The following is a 15,453-nucleotide window of genomic DNA, read 5'->3' on the forward strand; positions in this document are numbered from 1 at the left end:
CAACCTCCATCTTCTGGGCTCTCTAAGAGCTTTGTTTGTCTTCGTATTATCCTAATCTTGCCATAACCTGCCAGGCACACATGCTGTTCGAGTGTGTCTGCCCTCCTTTCCTCTCTGGTCCCAGACAAAGCACGGAGGCTCTGAGCGCAGGCCCCAGAGCCAGACTGACCTCAGTTTGAATCCCAGCTCTGCCCCTTCCTAACACGGCGAACTGGGGCAAGATACTCCACATTTCTGAGCCTCAGTGTCTCTGTCTACGAAATGAAAACAGTAGCAGTACGTAGTTTATGAGGTTGTCTTCATGACTAAATGAGATAATACGTGAAGTGCTGGGTATAATACCTGTCCAGAATGAGCTCTCAAAAATGGTCATTGTTGGGAGTTCCCTGGTGGTCCAATGGTTAGGATTTGACACTTTCACTGCCGTGGCCTGGGTTCAATCCCTGGTCGGGGAACTGAGATCACGCAGCCAAAAAAAAAAAAAGGGTCATTGTTACAAAGACCCATCAGTGCTGGTTGAACTGAAAAGTCAAGGAGGGCATGGAAGAGTAGACAAAGCTCTGGACCTGGAGGAAGAAGATGTGGGCTCCAAGTTCATTGCCAAACTTTGCCTCACCGTGTACTTTTGGGAAGTCACTCTTCCTCCAGGAACCCCACTTTCCTCATTTGAGAAAGAGGGAAGAAATCCCTGCCACGATCTTAGAAGCTTGTCATGTGATGCCAGAGCAGCATCTGTGAAAAAGCTTTGCATCTGTGCAGTGATTTAAAAATGGCACAGTGGTGGCTGTGGTGTGCTGATGGTGACGAGGACGTTGTAGCCACAGCAGTGGACAACTGGCTGGGGTGGAGGCTGGTCAGTCTGCAAATGCTCAGCACCCACGCAGGCTTCCCGTTCCTGCCTGCCTGCTCCCGCCTCCAGCAGCCCGCCTTTAGCATTAGCCTCAGCATTGCGCTCTCGAAGATGTAGGAGGTGCAAAGACCCGATGGCATCTTCTGAGCCGTAGTGAGTTTTGGGTTATCTGTGGCAGATCCCGTGGAATGTAGGATTACAGCCAGGCACTGGTTCAAATCTCAGCTCAGCACTTCCCAACTGGAAGCTCGAGCCAGCTGCTTAATTTCCATGAGCCTGTTTCCACATTTGTAAAATGAGGCCTTGATGAAGCAGAGGCCAAGCGTTTAGCAAAGGGCATAGCACACGGTTATAGGGAGAGGTTGTATCGTGGTGGAGCATGGTGCCTGATGGGCTTACGGGTGGCGGGAGTGGGGGCCATCGTGCCCATTTCTGGGAATGAGCAGTGGAGGTCAGTTACACTCCAGAATTGCCCAGCTTCGAGTTAGAAGGGCCCCTGGAATCATCTGGCACCATTCCACTTTACTGGTGAACAAAGCAAGGCCTGACAGGAGCAGGTGCTTGGTGGGGTCACTGGCAGGTTTGTGCAAGGCTGGGCCTAGGGCGGGGCGAGGGAGGCCCTTAGAGGTAGACTGTGAGGGGCACTCAGGGGCCGCGGTGCGACTCTCACCAGTGTCATGCAGGTGCATGCCAGCGCCTGGGAGTGGGCGCCTCCTTCATGTTTGTGCCTGCTGCCTGGATGCCTCACCCTAGCCCAGTCTAGGACTAGAGCGCCAGTCTCCTGACCCCAGGAACTGGTCCCCGAACCTTGGGGGTCTGGGGACACTTGTCAGCTACCTTGTAGAGGCTCACCAAGGTCCCCTGGCCCCTTTAAAAAGGACATTCGATAAATAGGTTACCTGCCCGGTGCTTTTTACTCTGTCTCTGCTCTCTAGCGGTCTGTGATGCAGAGAAAGCGAGGTCCTCCCGCCCCCTCTCCCCACCTGCTGCCCCTTCCCCTGCCAGCTGCGCCTCCATGTAAGCATTTGAGCCCCTCACCCTGGAGGGGAGGCATGTTAGCGGCGGGCTTCTGTCACGGGACAAGCCCCAGCGAGTCTGGAGGGACGAGGCTGCTTTCATGTGGGCCCTGATGAAGCTTCCCTGGTCTCAGCAGGCCTAGGTTGTGCCCACCAGGCCTCGAGGAGATTAGGGGGCTTCTGTGGCTCCAAGCGCCTCAAGGCTTTCCCTTCGTCTTTGTTGCCCCCAGTGCACCTGGCTTCCCTCCACTCTGGCCACAGGGCCTGGAGCCTTTTCAGTTTCCCCAAGGCTTCTGGGAAGCCTGGTCTTGAGGTGTCCATCTGGGCCAATCTCCCCATCACCACCTCCGGGCCTGCAGGCTGGGCCTCAGGTGACCTGTGAAGAGGTGGCCACAGCTGCTAATCCCTGCAGGGGTTCCTGGGATCACCCCGGGCTGGCAGGAGCCTAGGCCACCCTTGTGGTTTGATGTGAGGGGCCTTGGACAGTCGGCAGTCTCCATCCCCAGGTCCTACATGTACAGACATGGCATTATTTTCCCCACTGCTGCTCTTGGGACCTGAAATTCTGCTACGTAGCAAGTTTCCTGGTGCTCTCCTTGGTGTCCTCTAAAAAGGCAAATACCAGGGCTTGCCTGGTGACGCAGTGGTTAAGAATCCACCTGCCAATGCAAGGGACACGGGTTCGAGGCCTGGTCCAGGAAGATCCCACATGCGGCAGAGCAACTAAGCCTGTGTTCCACAACTACTGAGCCTGTGCTCTAGAGCCCGTGAGCCACAACTGCTGAGCCCGTGAGCCACAGCTACTGAAGCCCACGCGCCTAGAGCCCGTGCTCCGCAACAAGAGAAGCCACCGCGATGAGAAGCCCACACACCACAACTGTGTGCTCATGGCCGAGTTGCTTCTCCTCTCTGGGCTTTGTAAGGCCCTCTTCAGCCCTAGCACCTCTGCACTCAGGCAGTTACCCTTCTTTCTTTGCGGGGGTTAGGGGATGGGGCAGGGAGGGCAATGGAAGGGTCTGGCCACTGAGCGGGGTTGGGTCAGGGACCAAAAGCCAACATCACAGGCGCTTTGACCACCTGCTGGCCTGATAGGAGATATCAGTCCTTCTTCCTCTTCTCAGGACAGGCGGGGAAACTGAGGTCTGGGGTGGGGGAAGGGCCCTGCTTGGATCGCATAGGCAGTCAGGCAGGGCTGCAGCCAGAGCCCGGTTACCCTTGCTGACAGTGAGGGCTCAGCTGCTCCTGGCTGCCATCTTTCTTGAGAGGAAGCCTAGGGCCCATTGGTGTCAGGGTCAGGGACATGCTTTCTCCTCTTCCATGGAAGGCACCTCTGGCAGGGCAGGGGTGAGGGAGCAGGATCCCTGCCTGCTGAGGGGTCCCCTGGGCATGGGGCAGAGTCAGACAAGACATCCTCTTCCTGAGGTTAGGAGGTAGGGGTCGGTGGCCTCTGGCAAGGGACATGGTGGTGAGGAGGCCTGGAGGCTTCTGGGAACGTGGTTGGTGGCTCAGGGTGCCCTAGGGCCACCCGCTCCCTCCCAGAGAGGGAATTGGGTGGACAGTCATGCTATTTGTCCTGGCTCTGGGATTAGTTGTGACTGTGTTACGTGAGGAGCGTGGAGCCATTAAGAGGATGCGGTGACGCGAAGTGGAGTGGAGCTGAGTGGCTACTGCCTGGAGCTCGGGTGGGTCCTGTCATTTTCTCCCCGGCCTCCCTGTACCCTCTGACCACAGCCCCGTGTCCCCTCCCTCCTGTCCAGTCCTCCCAGGTCTGTCTGATGTGTGTGTACCCACAGTGTGTACGTGTTCATACCAATGCGGGAGGGGGCCAGGGGGTGCAGGGGTTAGGGCGAGCTGGCCCCTAAGCCTGGCACCGGGTCCTGTCTGCATTCAGGACCAGAAGTGGGTTCCTCAAGTGTCCCAGCCCCCAGTACTGCACCAGGGAGATGGGCCAGGGCTGACCTGGCAGATTCCTGATGGAAAAGGAGACCATGGCTGAGGGGTGGGAAGGAAGGGCTTAGCTTCTCTTTGAGCTTCTCCTGACAGCTCAGCGAGTTCACAAATCCACCTGAAGCCAGCAGGTCTGGGAGTTAAAGATTTACTGCAAGGCCATGGGGGGAGCTGGAATGACGAGGTCCCAGGGGCTCAGATGTTACATTCATGGCTTCAGTCCTATCTTGACGGTGAGGCTATGGCTTGTTTAAGTCGGAGGGGCTGCTACAGAGTTTCCATTTGGCTTTTTCCACTTGGCTTTTGGAGAGGAGGGCGGTCACAATCTCCCTGAATTTGTATGGAGTATGGCATCTGTCTGGGGAGAGTCCACTAACAGCCTTCATGATACTCTCAAAGGGTTCTTGTTTTTAATTTAATTTATTTTTATTTCTTTGGTTTTTTTGCGTTGGGTCTTCTTGGCTGTACGTGGGCTTTAGTTGTGGCAAGTGGGGGCTACTCTTCGTTGTGGTGTGCGGGCTTCTCATTGCGGTGGCTTCTCTTGTTGCGGAGCACGGACTCTTGGCGCATGGACTTCAGTAGTTGTGGCTCGTGGGCTCTAGAGCGCAGGCTCAGTAGTTTTGGCGCACAGGCTTACTTGCTCCGCGGCATGTGAGATCTTCCCGGACCAGGGCTTGAACCCACGTCCCCTGCATTGGCAGGCGGATTCTTAACCACTGCGCTGGTTAGAGAAGTCCTCTCAAAGGGTTCTGTAACCCCAGGAGGTCACAAACTTCTGATCTAATCTCTACCCCTTGCTGTCCAGGTAAGGAAACAGGCTCAGAGAAGGGAAGGGTATTGCCCAGAGGGAGCCAATGGAAGCACTGGAATGCTGATGTGGACTCCAGGCCCATGCGGAGTTTGCTTCCACATCCTAGAGATGGAGGGCTCCCCCACTCCCATACACCTGTTTCTCAGAATCTGTCAGGGATCATACGGCAACCTGGAGTGGGCAAGTGGGAGGGCAGGGGCCGGGGCTGACCAGCACTTCCCGGCTCCTCTGCAGGGGTGGCAGACGGGGGAATGAATAATGGTAAACTTGTTTGTACTTCTTTGAGAGAAGATGACGAATAACTGAGGTCGTGATTGGGAAGTGCTTGTACCTGGCATGCAGCAGACCTGTGAGGCTGTCCAGTCACCATTGTCCTTTGAGTTGTGGCCCTTTTAGCTGAGATCTCCTGCGTCTGAGCCTCACCACCTCTCTCTCCCATTCCTCAGCATGAGGCCTCTGCCTGGGGCATAGAGGCAGCCTCCCTTTCTCATGTGGGGTCTCTGCCTATCTGGGGATGACACAGGCCCCCGGGGCGGGGGAAGGTGAAGACCCTCTGGATGAGGTCCTGCCTCTCGGGATCTGTGGTGCCCCTGTCTGCCCGTGATGGAAGGCTTTCCCATTGCCGGAGGAGCCGATCAGCCCGCACTGAGGCAGCTGGGGCTGGTTACCTGCAGGAAGCCTGTCTCTGGGTACATTCTAGGCCGCCCACCTGGTTCAAGAATGGTGTGGAATGCTGGGCAGCTGCCCGGAGGTTACAAGCAGGGGCTCCGAGGTGGGCCGGCTTGGGGTTGTCCTGGTTCTCCCCCTGCCCAGCTGTGTGACCTTGAGTCAGTTGCTTCGTACCCTCTCTGAGCCTAGGTTTCCTGCCTGTGAGAGCACGTATATGGGTGACACCAGCGTGAGGATTGGGTGTGATAAATCAGGGAAAGCTGGTGTGGGGCTGGCAAGTTACCAGGAGCTCAGTCAGTGCTGGCTGCTGTCAGCGAGGGAGGTTATGATATTTGCAAAGAAATATCTTTCTGTTTTTTTCAAGTGCCTGTGATCTGAGCCTAAGAAAAATAGCTAGGAATGGATTTGACTCTGCGTAGATGGATTTGGGGGTTGGGTGGAGAGAGTCCTATTTTGGGGAGTTCCGTGGGCTAACGAAGAGCTTGCCTTGTGAGGGTCCTGCCCACCTTGGTCTGCCCTAGAGCGTCAGTGGCACCAGAGGGCAGCTGGTCCTGACCTGTCTTGTTCCCCACTCTGCAAACCCCCTTGCCCCCAGCTGTCTTGTTTGTTTGCTCAGTAAACTCTTTTCTTCAGAGCTGGTGCAAAGATAAACTCTCAACTCAGGGCTTGTTGGAAGAAACACAAATTCTCAACAAGTGGCGGGTATAAGTTCTTGAGGTTTCTGTTGGGCATCCCCCTCCGGGGAACCCAGAACAAACCCCAGGTTGAGAACTGGGGAGTGAACCGGCGCTTTATGCTTTGTTTGCTTGTCAACTGATGCGTGATTTGTGGGTCTGCTTCCAAGAAGGATCGTTAGAGGCTGCTTTTGATGTTAAAACACACGTAAAATGCATGAAAATGAAAACGGAAAGTGGTATTCAAAGGGAGTGGAGCATGGGGTGTATGGGCGCTGGCTTATGTCAGCCGTCCTAGGTGAACACGGGAGGGCGTGTGTTGCTGAAGGATGGTGAGCTGGCGCCTCTGTGCTGAGATTCCCAGTTACCCGCTTGTTAGCTCTGTGGCTGGGCAAGTCATGGGCCCCCTCTGGGCCTCGGTTTCCTTATCTGTAAAATGAAGGGAACGTAGGTCATGGTGCTCTTGTAAGGATTAATAGTAGCATGTAGTGCAGGCATATCATGTCTAATAAATGGGAGTTCATGTTTTAATGCATTTAGCTTGGCAATTCCTCATAGCACATTCAAAAAGGGAAAGGTCATTGGCAAGGGCACTTTGCTCTTAAGTACCTGCTGTGGGTGGGAGACCGCTTCTGCCTTGGAAAGCTTTAGGTGAAGTTGGGAACCAGTGTTCTAGTTATAATTGCAGCCGACATCTGGCAGCATAAATCCGGCACTGTGTGGTGGGGTATGGAGCAGGAGAGCTCATCTAGGACTTCTGAAATCCACAGCTGGCAGAGTCCAGTTCTCGGCAGAGGCTGGCCTTGGAGGAGGACGTGCAGGGTTTTAATGGGTAAGAAAATGGGCCAAGGCAGGTGGGGGTGGGGCAGGCCTGGCAATGCCACCCGGGGGGGGGTTCCTTTTCTCTCTCTGGGCCTCAGTGTCCCCATGTGTTCACTGCAAGATGGACTGTATACTCTGTAACCCTGAGACCTTGAGCCAGACTTCTGACAGTCCCTTGGTGGCAACCATGGACTCTGGGGTGACTGATGGGTGGCATCTTAGCCCCCAGCCAGGCGGTACTGCGGGGCTATGGGGGATGGTGTGGGCAGCAGATTACAGCAGAGGAAGGGATTTGCTTCTGGTCTCCGCCTCCCAAGGGTGTAATTGCACTGGAGAAACTCCTGCACAGCTGGGAAGCAAATGTGGAGGATTTTCTTTGCTGTTCGTGGTGGGTGGGGCAGGCTAGGGCGGGGTAGCTGGTGGAGCAACACGGCTGTGGGGTATGGCTGGGTAATGGGTGGTGGGGTGACTGTGCTGGGGGTGTGACAGGATGGGAGGGGCCAAGTCAGCTCTGGGGAGTGGCCCTGGGATTGCATGTGGGGCTACCAGTGCCTGGCTGGCAGCCACTCCTCCTCCCCGAGGCCAGGTGCCCATTCAAATAATTTTGAGCCTGCTTGTGGGGCTCTCCCTGAACTCCTCTCAGCTCCCCGCCCCATACTCGTGCCTGTGACCCAGATGCCCATGATGACACCATTTGAACATCTCGGCACCATGTGAGTTTGCCTGTCCATTTGTGTGCCTGTGAGAGGGGAGGGAGTAGGGGGCACGGTCAGGAGTGACCCAGGCAGGGTGAGCATGGGCTGGGTGAGCATGCGGGGCTCTGGGGACCTGCTCCATTCACCTGGCAGCAGCATCACACCAGATAAAACCTTGGAGCCCAGAGGCCTGCATCTTCAGTGCCCAGTGCCAGGCTTGGTACCTGGCGGTGCTCAGGTACAGAATGAGGGAACAGGGAATGGATCCTCTGCTTGTTCCCAACTTCCAGTGTGCTCCCAAGCCTGACGTCTCTTCCTCTTTCTGGATCCACTATCAATTTGATATGTGGCCTTGGGTCAGTTCCTTCCTGAGCCTCAGTTTCCAACTCCATTAAATGGATAATCATTTTGTTAGCCTGTATCACTATGTGCCAGGCACTGAGAAGTTTTACACACATCATCTCTCTTAGTCTTGGCAAGAGCCCTGCAAGATAGATTAGTATAAACCCTATTTTATACTTGGGGAAATGGAGGCTCAGAGAGGTCGAGAGATTTGTGCAAAGGTCACAGGCTGGTAAATAATGGAGGCAAGGTTCAAGACCATGCAAGCTGGCTGCAGTCTGAGCCTTTCACAGAGAGGCTAGCAGCCATTGCATCACTGCCCCTCAGACGGTTGGGGTGAAACAGCATGATGCATTCGGCCCTTCACAAGAGGCCTGCTGCACATGGTAGGCAGCAAGTACATGGGAGTTGGGTTGTTAAGTGCATTTTACCGTAAAAGGCACAGGGAGCTCTTGGTCTCATTCCTGGAGCCCACCTGTCTATCCATGGCAGAGCTGGACCTCCTCCCCGGTCCTGCTCTCTAGACAGCTTGGTCTCCGAGAAGTCCCTTGTACCTCTGCCTCCTTTTCCTTTGGGTCCTAGAGAGGATTGTGGGGGCACCAGAGCATTTTGGAGTGACGGGTGGGGTTGTGAATGACTTTCAACTCCAGAGCAGTGGCCACAGTTACCGTGGTATTTCCCGAAAGTGCAGTGTTGCCATGGCATCTCCATGACAACCAGAGCATCTCATTCATTATCCCCAGCACCTTGGCAGGGAAAGCTAGGCCTAGGGCTGGGAGAGCACAGTGGAAGCCTGGCTGAGGGCTGGAGGCCTTGGTAGCTGAGGCCCCCTCATGCTCTCCCCTGTCCCTGCCAAGATTCCCCTATGGGCTCTGGATCCATCACCATTTCATGGGGTCTGGGTTCAAATTTCAGCTCTGTCACTGACTAGCTGTATGGTTTTGGGCAAGTGACTTAGCATCTCTGAGTCTTATTTTCTGCAGCTGTAAGTGTGAATAATGACAGTACTAGTTGTAAGGATTAATTGAGAGGAAGTATGTAAAAGTGCTCAGTGCAGTGCCCGGCTCAGGGTAAACGCAGTTAAAAATAACGATGATAATTATAATGGTATTATTGCTATTATTTTTATTATAGAAACACCTGGGCTTCATGGAGGACTGAAAGTCACTTCACCTTGGGCCTCAGTCTCCTTATCTGTACACTGGGAATAATAACAGCTGCTCATCATTTATATCCTGAGTATTCAGTAAGGACCATTGCTGGGAAAAGTAATGGGAGCTTCCACAATGAATCAGACTTGTCCCTGCCCTTTGGGGCACCCAGGCATGTGGGGAAGCCCTCTGTGTGCCAGGTACCAGGCAGGGCCTGCCCATGCACAGGTCAGTATATCCTGGTTCTGCCCCGTGATCTGCAGGTTCCAGGGCACAGAGCCGTGTGTAGAAATGCCCCAAGTCTGCTCTGCATGGACCACACACTCAGATGTGCTCAGGGGCTGGGCAGGAAGCCAAATGAGAGAGGGAGGTTGGTTATGGGACTGTGTTAACCCATCTGAGGCCGGCGCTTTATAGCGTCAGCTGATGGTGGCCAGTGGGCGTGTGTCACCAAAATGTGCTCTTTTTATATTTCTTTTTTAAATTTTATGTATTTATTTTATTTTTTTGGCCATGCTGTGCTGCATGCAGGAGCTTTGTTCCCTGACCGGGGATCGAACCCGTGCCTCTGCAGTGGAAGCTCGGAGTCTTAAACACTGGACTGCCAGGGAAGTCCCTAAAATGTACTCTTTTTAAAGAAGTTGGAAGTTCTGACTTTTATATGAAATCTCCTGATTTTAAGATGTTGATAGCTAATCTCAAAGAAAAATGCCGTCAAGGAACAAGAATGCTGCATCCTGTTTTAGCTTGAGGCTCCTGGTTTTCAGCTTCCATGCTATAGCTTACGGATGGGATGGGAGCCTAAGGAATGGGACATGGGGGCGGGAAATGGGGTGATGGGTGGAGATGACTTCAGAGAGGTGATGACATTGGAACTAGGGTCTTGAAGGATGAGTAAGTGTCCCGAGGGGTGGGGGGAGGCATTCCAAGCAATGGGAACTTCATTAGCAAAGGCTCGGATGCATGACCAAGATTGGTGACTGGTTGGGCGAGGCTGGAGTTTAGGGAAACGGCTGGTGATGTCTGCAAGGCCCAGGCAGGCCCGGGGCGGGAGGGAGGTGTTGAGGCCTCAGCCCCCCAGCTGTCCTTGAGGCCTGGGTGGCTGCAGAGGGGTTAGAAACCCACAGTTTGCCATCCCTTGAGCTACAGGGGTACAGGAATTCAGGCGGGCACGGAGGGCCTTGAATGGCTGGTGCCAGGCCTTTGAGGGGTTGCAGTGGGGCCAGTGCTGGAGGCCCCCGTTGCCAGCTCACTGGTGGTCAGCACTTTGCCAGGGTATTCGGCCTTCTCTGGGGATGGGGGCCAGTTGGCCCACTCTCTTTCTCCCTTTACCCTCTTTCGGGCCTGGGCTTTGCGTGGCCTTCTCCCTAGCCTGCTGGCCTCTATCTGGCCTCTGCTCATCCATCCAGCTCCCGGGCAAGACACGCCTTCTCAAAATGGGGATTTGGGATTCCGAGGGCTGTTAGAGACTTGAGAGAGAGAGTGCACGGAACTTGATGGTGTTTTGTGCGCTCAGGTGTTACCCACATCGTGAGTATGTTAAATAGGCAACAGGAGTGCATGAAAACAGCGGCTGACCCTTGCTCAGCACTGTGTGCCAGGCATGGCACCTCCTATGTATCCACTCATTTAATTTTCACAACTTCGGGAAATATGTCAAGTTTTCCCATTTTACAGATTAGGAAGCTGGGGTCACTGAGAAGTTAAATAACTTGCCCAAGATTACAAAATTACTGGGTGGTAGGGCTTGGGTTTGAACGAAGCTGCCTGGCTCTAGTCTGCCCACGTAGTCCTTAGGCTCTACTAACTAGGGCTTTAGGTCCATGGATGGGGTAGGGGACACGGAGTTTGGACTCTGAAATTGTTAAAACATTTTCTAGCATATGTGCATATTTTTTATGGAGAAATGTTGTCAGATTCACGCAGGGGTCTGTGACCCCGAGATGCCTGAGACTGCTGGCTGTGTCGTCATTAGCACACAGGTGGAAAGGCTGTTAATGCAATAGACCGAAGGCCAGAGACCCGCAGTGCCCAGGCCTGCAGGGGATGTGGGGCTAGGTGGCCCGAATAGGCAGGTGCCCCCAGGCAGCAGGCAGGGCACCTTCGAGGCGGCTCTGCCTCCCCACCCACTGTGCTCCTGCCCTGGCCCCAGGCCAAGGCTCGCTGTGGCTGCAGGGCAGAGGGCTGCCCTTATCAATAGGAAGTGGGACATGGGTGCCCTTTGGGAATAATGGCAGGGCCAGTCACCTCAGCTCTTGTGGCTCCACCCAGGAAGCCTGCCCCTTCTGGCCCTGCTCTCAGGTGGAATTGCAGGGACTCCCTGGAAAGCTCTGCCTACTGCCTTAGCTCCAAGCTGTGTATGTGTCCCTCACTGTTCCTACCCCTGGTCAACCCTTACTTGGTCTTCTGGCCAGTTCAGCTACTACTTCCTCCAAGAAGCCTTCCATTGTCCTCCCCCTTCCTCCTGCAGGGGGATTAAGTGCCCCTCAGTTCTCTCAAATACCCTCCCTTCCCCTGTCACACTCCCTGCATTGTAGGTGCTTGTTTTCTTGGCTGCCCCAGCTTCCCTGTGATGCTGGCACATAGTGGAGACTGAATTGTAGAACATCAGAGGTGGAAGAGCCCCCAGACACCATCTGGCCCAGGCCCCTCTCTAACAGGCGAGAAGCCCAGAAAGGGGCAGGGTGTGCCTGGGGTCACACAGCACGTTATGGCAGAACTGGGAGCAGACCCGATGTCCAAGACATGTCCTCATTTCACACCCCTGCCTCTTGCTTCTGAGCACATCTTTTAAAAACATTTGTTTTCTTATATTCACAAAAATAATAAATGATTATTGTAGAAAATTTAGGAAACAAAGGCAAATAAAAACCAGAGATAATTGTTACCATTTTTGTTTAGTTTTTTGGATTCGTACCAGTTTCTGGCTTATGCATAAAATTTTTCACAAAAATATGACCATGCATACGGTCTTACAAATGTTTTCCACTTTAACAATATATATGGTAATTATATTTCTTTTTCTTTTCTTAATTTTTGGCTGCATTGGGTCTTCGTTGCTCCGTGCAGGCTTTCTCTGGTTGCAGTGAGTGGGGGCTACTCTTCTTTGCGGTGTGCGGGCTTCTCATTGCAGTGACTTCTCTTGTTGCGGAGCGTGGGCTCTAGGCGCGCAGGCTTCAGTAGTTGTGGCGCATGGGCTCGGTAGCTGTGGCTCACGGGCTTAGTTGCTCTGCGTGGCATGTGGGATCTTCCTGGACCAGGGCTCGAACCCATGTCCCCTGCATTGGCAGGCAGCTTCTTAACCACTGCGCCACCAGGGAAGTCCTGGTAATTATATTTCTATGTCAGTAAATGTCCTCCTTCAACATATTGTAAATGGCTGCCCGGGATTCCATCACATGCTTGCATTATAATTGCTAAAGACAATCCCCTATGGTTGGGCATTTGCTATTATAAACATCTGTTGCTGTTATAAACAGCACTGGGAGTAGTATTCTTGTGGGGAAATCTTGACACACTTCTGCAATTACTCCCTGTAGGATAAGTTCCTAGAAGTACAATTGTAGGGTCTCTAGTATACTGTATCCACGCTAAGCATACCATATAGTCTTGGGCTGGGAGGGATTTTGAAGATCTTCCCCCCAACCCCGATTCTGGGTCTGAGGCTCACATTCCCTCCCTGGCAGCAGCCCAGTCCCTCACACCTTCTGTCCTTGTCCCCGTCTCCCATCTCCAGGGGAGCTCTTCTGCCAGCTTTCAGCAGCTGCCTCCACTCATGTTAAAGGGAGACTGGAGGACCGTGGTATGGGGGGCCGCTGTTTGGGTGAGGATGTTGGGCAACTTGGGATCCTCAAGTTGGGGGGTTCAGTCGCCTGCTGTCCTTGTGCCACTGTGGGCACGTACCCTGAGGATGAGAGATGCCTGTTGCATTAAGGGGCAGATAGCGACAGCTGCGATTTCTTGAGCGTTGCTTATTCGGGGCTCCTCTGACAGGTTTACTCACTTATCTCTTGGCCCCACCCCGCTGCTGCAGGGGTGGTGCTTTCCAGATGAGACCACTGGTGTTTGAGAGGGGCTCCTAGCACAGCCAAGCTGCTGATGCCTCACAGCCCTGAGTTTGCATCCTAGCCTGAGCCTCAGTCTTTTCGTCTGTCAGATGGGGCTGCTGGGTGCATTCACAGAAATGGGTGGGGAAGCACGTGGGGAAGTGAGGGGAAGATGGTGAGAACGTGGTGTTGGGTCGTGATTTAGAATTCCACCTCTAGCTCCTAGGCCTTGCAAATGTTTAGTGTCTCACTTTGTCCTTCCTGCTTCTGGAGTTTTCTTGGTTTAGTCTTGGACTGATCATTATGATAAATAGCAACTATCATTGTAGACATCATATGCTAGGTACTGCCCAGTGTGATTTATACACATTAGTGGATGTAATCTCCCAGCCTCTTGTGAGGCAGGTACTGTTGTCAACAGATGGGGAGGCTGAGGCTCAGAGAGATTGACAAGCTTGCCCCAAATCATGAACTCACGTTGGGTAGCGGTCATTGAATCTGGGCCCACCGCGAGGTCAGGACCTGTGGGTCCACAGTCAGCGGACCCCCGGAGCCCACACTCTGACTTTCCGCCTTCTGACTCTCCTCCTCTCTCCACAGCCTTAGCCCCGGGGGCCCCACCGAGCGAGCGGCATGCGACACCCCCAGGCATGCCCAGCATCCTTCAGCCCACTGCCCAGCCCCCCCAGGAGGCCCTAACGCCCTGGGGCACTTCTGCTGTGCACAGGACCACGTGGGGATTTGCCATGGTGACATAAAGGGGCGCGGAGGAAGGAAGGAGCGCAACCAGCCGCGGACTGCCCCCCTGGCTGGGAGGAAGGGCCGGGGCCCGGATCCTCCACTGCCACTGCCCACTTCGGGCCTTGCTCGCTGAGTCTCTGTGAACTTGTTGGTCGGTGGACAACTTGGGAGTCTTCTCCTGCGTGGGGCCTTGGGGCAGCCGGGGCGGCCGGGCCCCCGGTGGCCGAGGTCTCGGGGGCCAGGATGCCCGCCCTGGCGCGCCTCCGCAGGCTGTGTCGGCACATGTCCCCGCAGGCTGTACTTTTCCTGCTGTTCGCCTTCTGCCTGTTCAGCGTTTTTGTCTCGGCCTACTACCTGTATGGCTGGAAGCGGGGCCTGGAGCCCTCGGTGGACGCCCCCGAGCCTGACTGTGGGGACCCGCCGCCCGTGGCCCCCAGCCGTCTGCTGCCACTCAAGCCCATACAGGTGGCTGCCCCTTCCCGCACGGACCCGTGGGTGCTGGTGTTCGTGGAGAGCCTCTACTCCCAGCTGGGCCAGGAGGTGGTGGCCATCCTGGAGTCTAGCCGCTTCAAGTACCGTACAGAGATTGCACCGGGCAAGGGTGACATGCCCACACTCACCGACAAGGGCCGCGGCCGCTTTGCCCTCATCATCTATGAGAACATCCTCAAGTACGTCAACCTGGATGCCTGGAACAGGGAGCTGCTGGACAAGTATTGCGTGGCCTACGGCGTGGGCATCATCGGCTTCTTCAAGGTATGTGGGGAGCGGGCCCCAGCTGAGTTTGATTCTTATCCCCACACTTGCTAACTGGGTGTCTGACTCTCCTCACCTGAAAAATGGGTGTAATGGTAACGCCTCCTCCTAGGTTGTCATGAAAGGTAAGTGGGTGAGTGTAGGTAAGGCACTTGGAGCGCCTGGTGCCTGGCGTCTAGTAGGTACTTTTTAAATATTAGCTTTCGTTGGGAGCACACGACAGGGGCATTGGCTTCCACGCATGGGGCCCGGCACACAGCAGGCTCGTGCCTAAGGGAGGCCCCAGGGATGGGTGCAAGGGAGGAGAGCATATGCCCTGCTGGGTCCCTCAAAACCTTTCATGTCAGTCCTCCCAATGGATGAGGTGTGTCCCTGTTTTGCAGATGGGCAAACCAAGGCTCAGGAGGATTAAGTTAGGTCACAGGAGGCCATGTAGCCAGTAAGTGGGAGAGCCAGGGTCTGAACCCAGACTTAGACAGTTGGGGGCTCTGGGTCCTGCACCCTTTCCTCTTGGCTGTGGAGGGGTGTGGAGTTTATGTACCTCTTGAACCAGAGCCATTTTGCGTTGGAAGAAAGAGGAGAAAGAAATCCCAGTGGACCGGTGAGCTGCTCTGGGCTCCACGGGGTACCCAGAGCAACTGCTAGGACCACAGCCCTTGCTGAAGAAAGTGTCGTGGAGAAGCTGTCCTTGGGGAGGAGGTTGTGAACAGCTGGATGGGGGATCCAGAGGCTCTGGTCAGAGAACTCTGACGCGCAAGCTGGGTGGTTGGGACTGTAGTTGGGTGCTCGGGGGTGTTTGTTCCATCATTCAGCAAATAGTGCTTACCATGTTCCAGGTCCTTCGCTAGGCACTGGGGACACAGTGGTTATCGAAGTGTTTAAAGTCCCGGCTGTGGTGCTGTGGACATTTCAGTGCAGTGGGTGACTAGACAG

The 15,453-nt window shown here is 54.6% G+C and overlaps 1 protein-coding gene across 2 annotated transcripts in view; it reads left to right on the forward strand.

The window, feature by feature from the left end:
• The window catches only part of NDST1 (N-deacetylase and N-sulfotransferase 1), a 65,063-nt gene that overhangs the window by 15,754 nt on the left and 33,856 nt on the right, over positions 1-15,453 (forward strand). The window contains exon 3 of one of the 2 annotated variants that reach the window (XM_065873144.1): positions 13,624-14,520. In XM_065873144.1, the coding sequence (XP_065729216.1) occupies positions 14,008-14,520 (513 nt within the window). In that variant the 5' untranslated portion in view covers positions 13,624-14,007. Of the gene's footprint in view, positions 1-13,623; positions 14,521-15,453 lie in introns of those variants that run through there. The other variant, XM_065873145.1, reaches the window with a different exon arrangement.

This window comes from Phocoena phocoena, chromosome 3 (assembly GCF_963924675.1).
Source record: "Phocoena phocoena chromosome 3, mPhoPho1.1, whole genome shotgun sequence".
In the NCBI taxonomy this organism is placed as follows: Eukaryota; Metazoa; Chordata; class Mammalia; order Artiodactyla; family Phocoenidae; genus Phocoena; species Phocoena phocoena.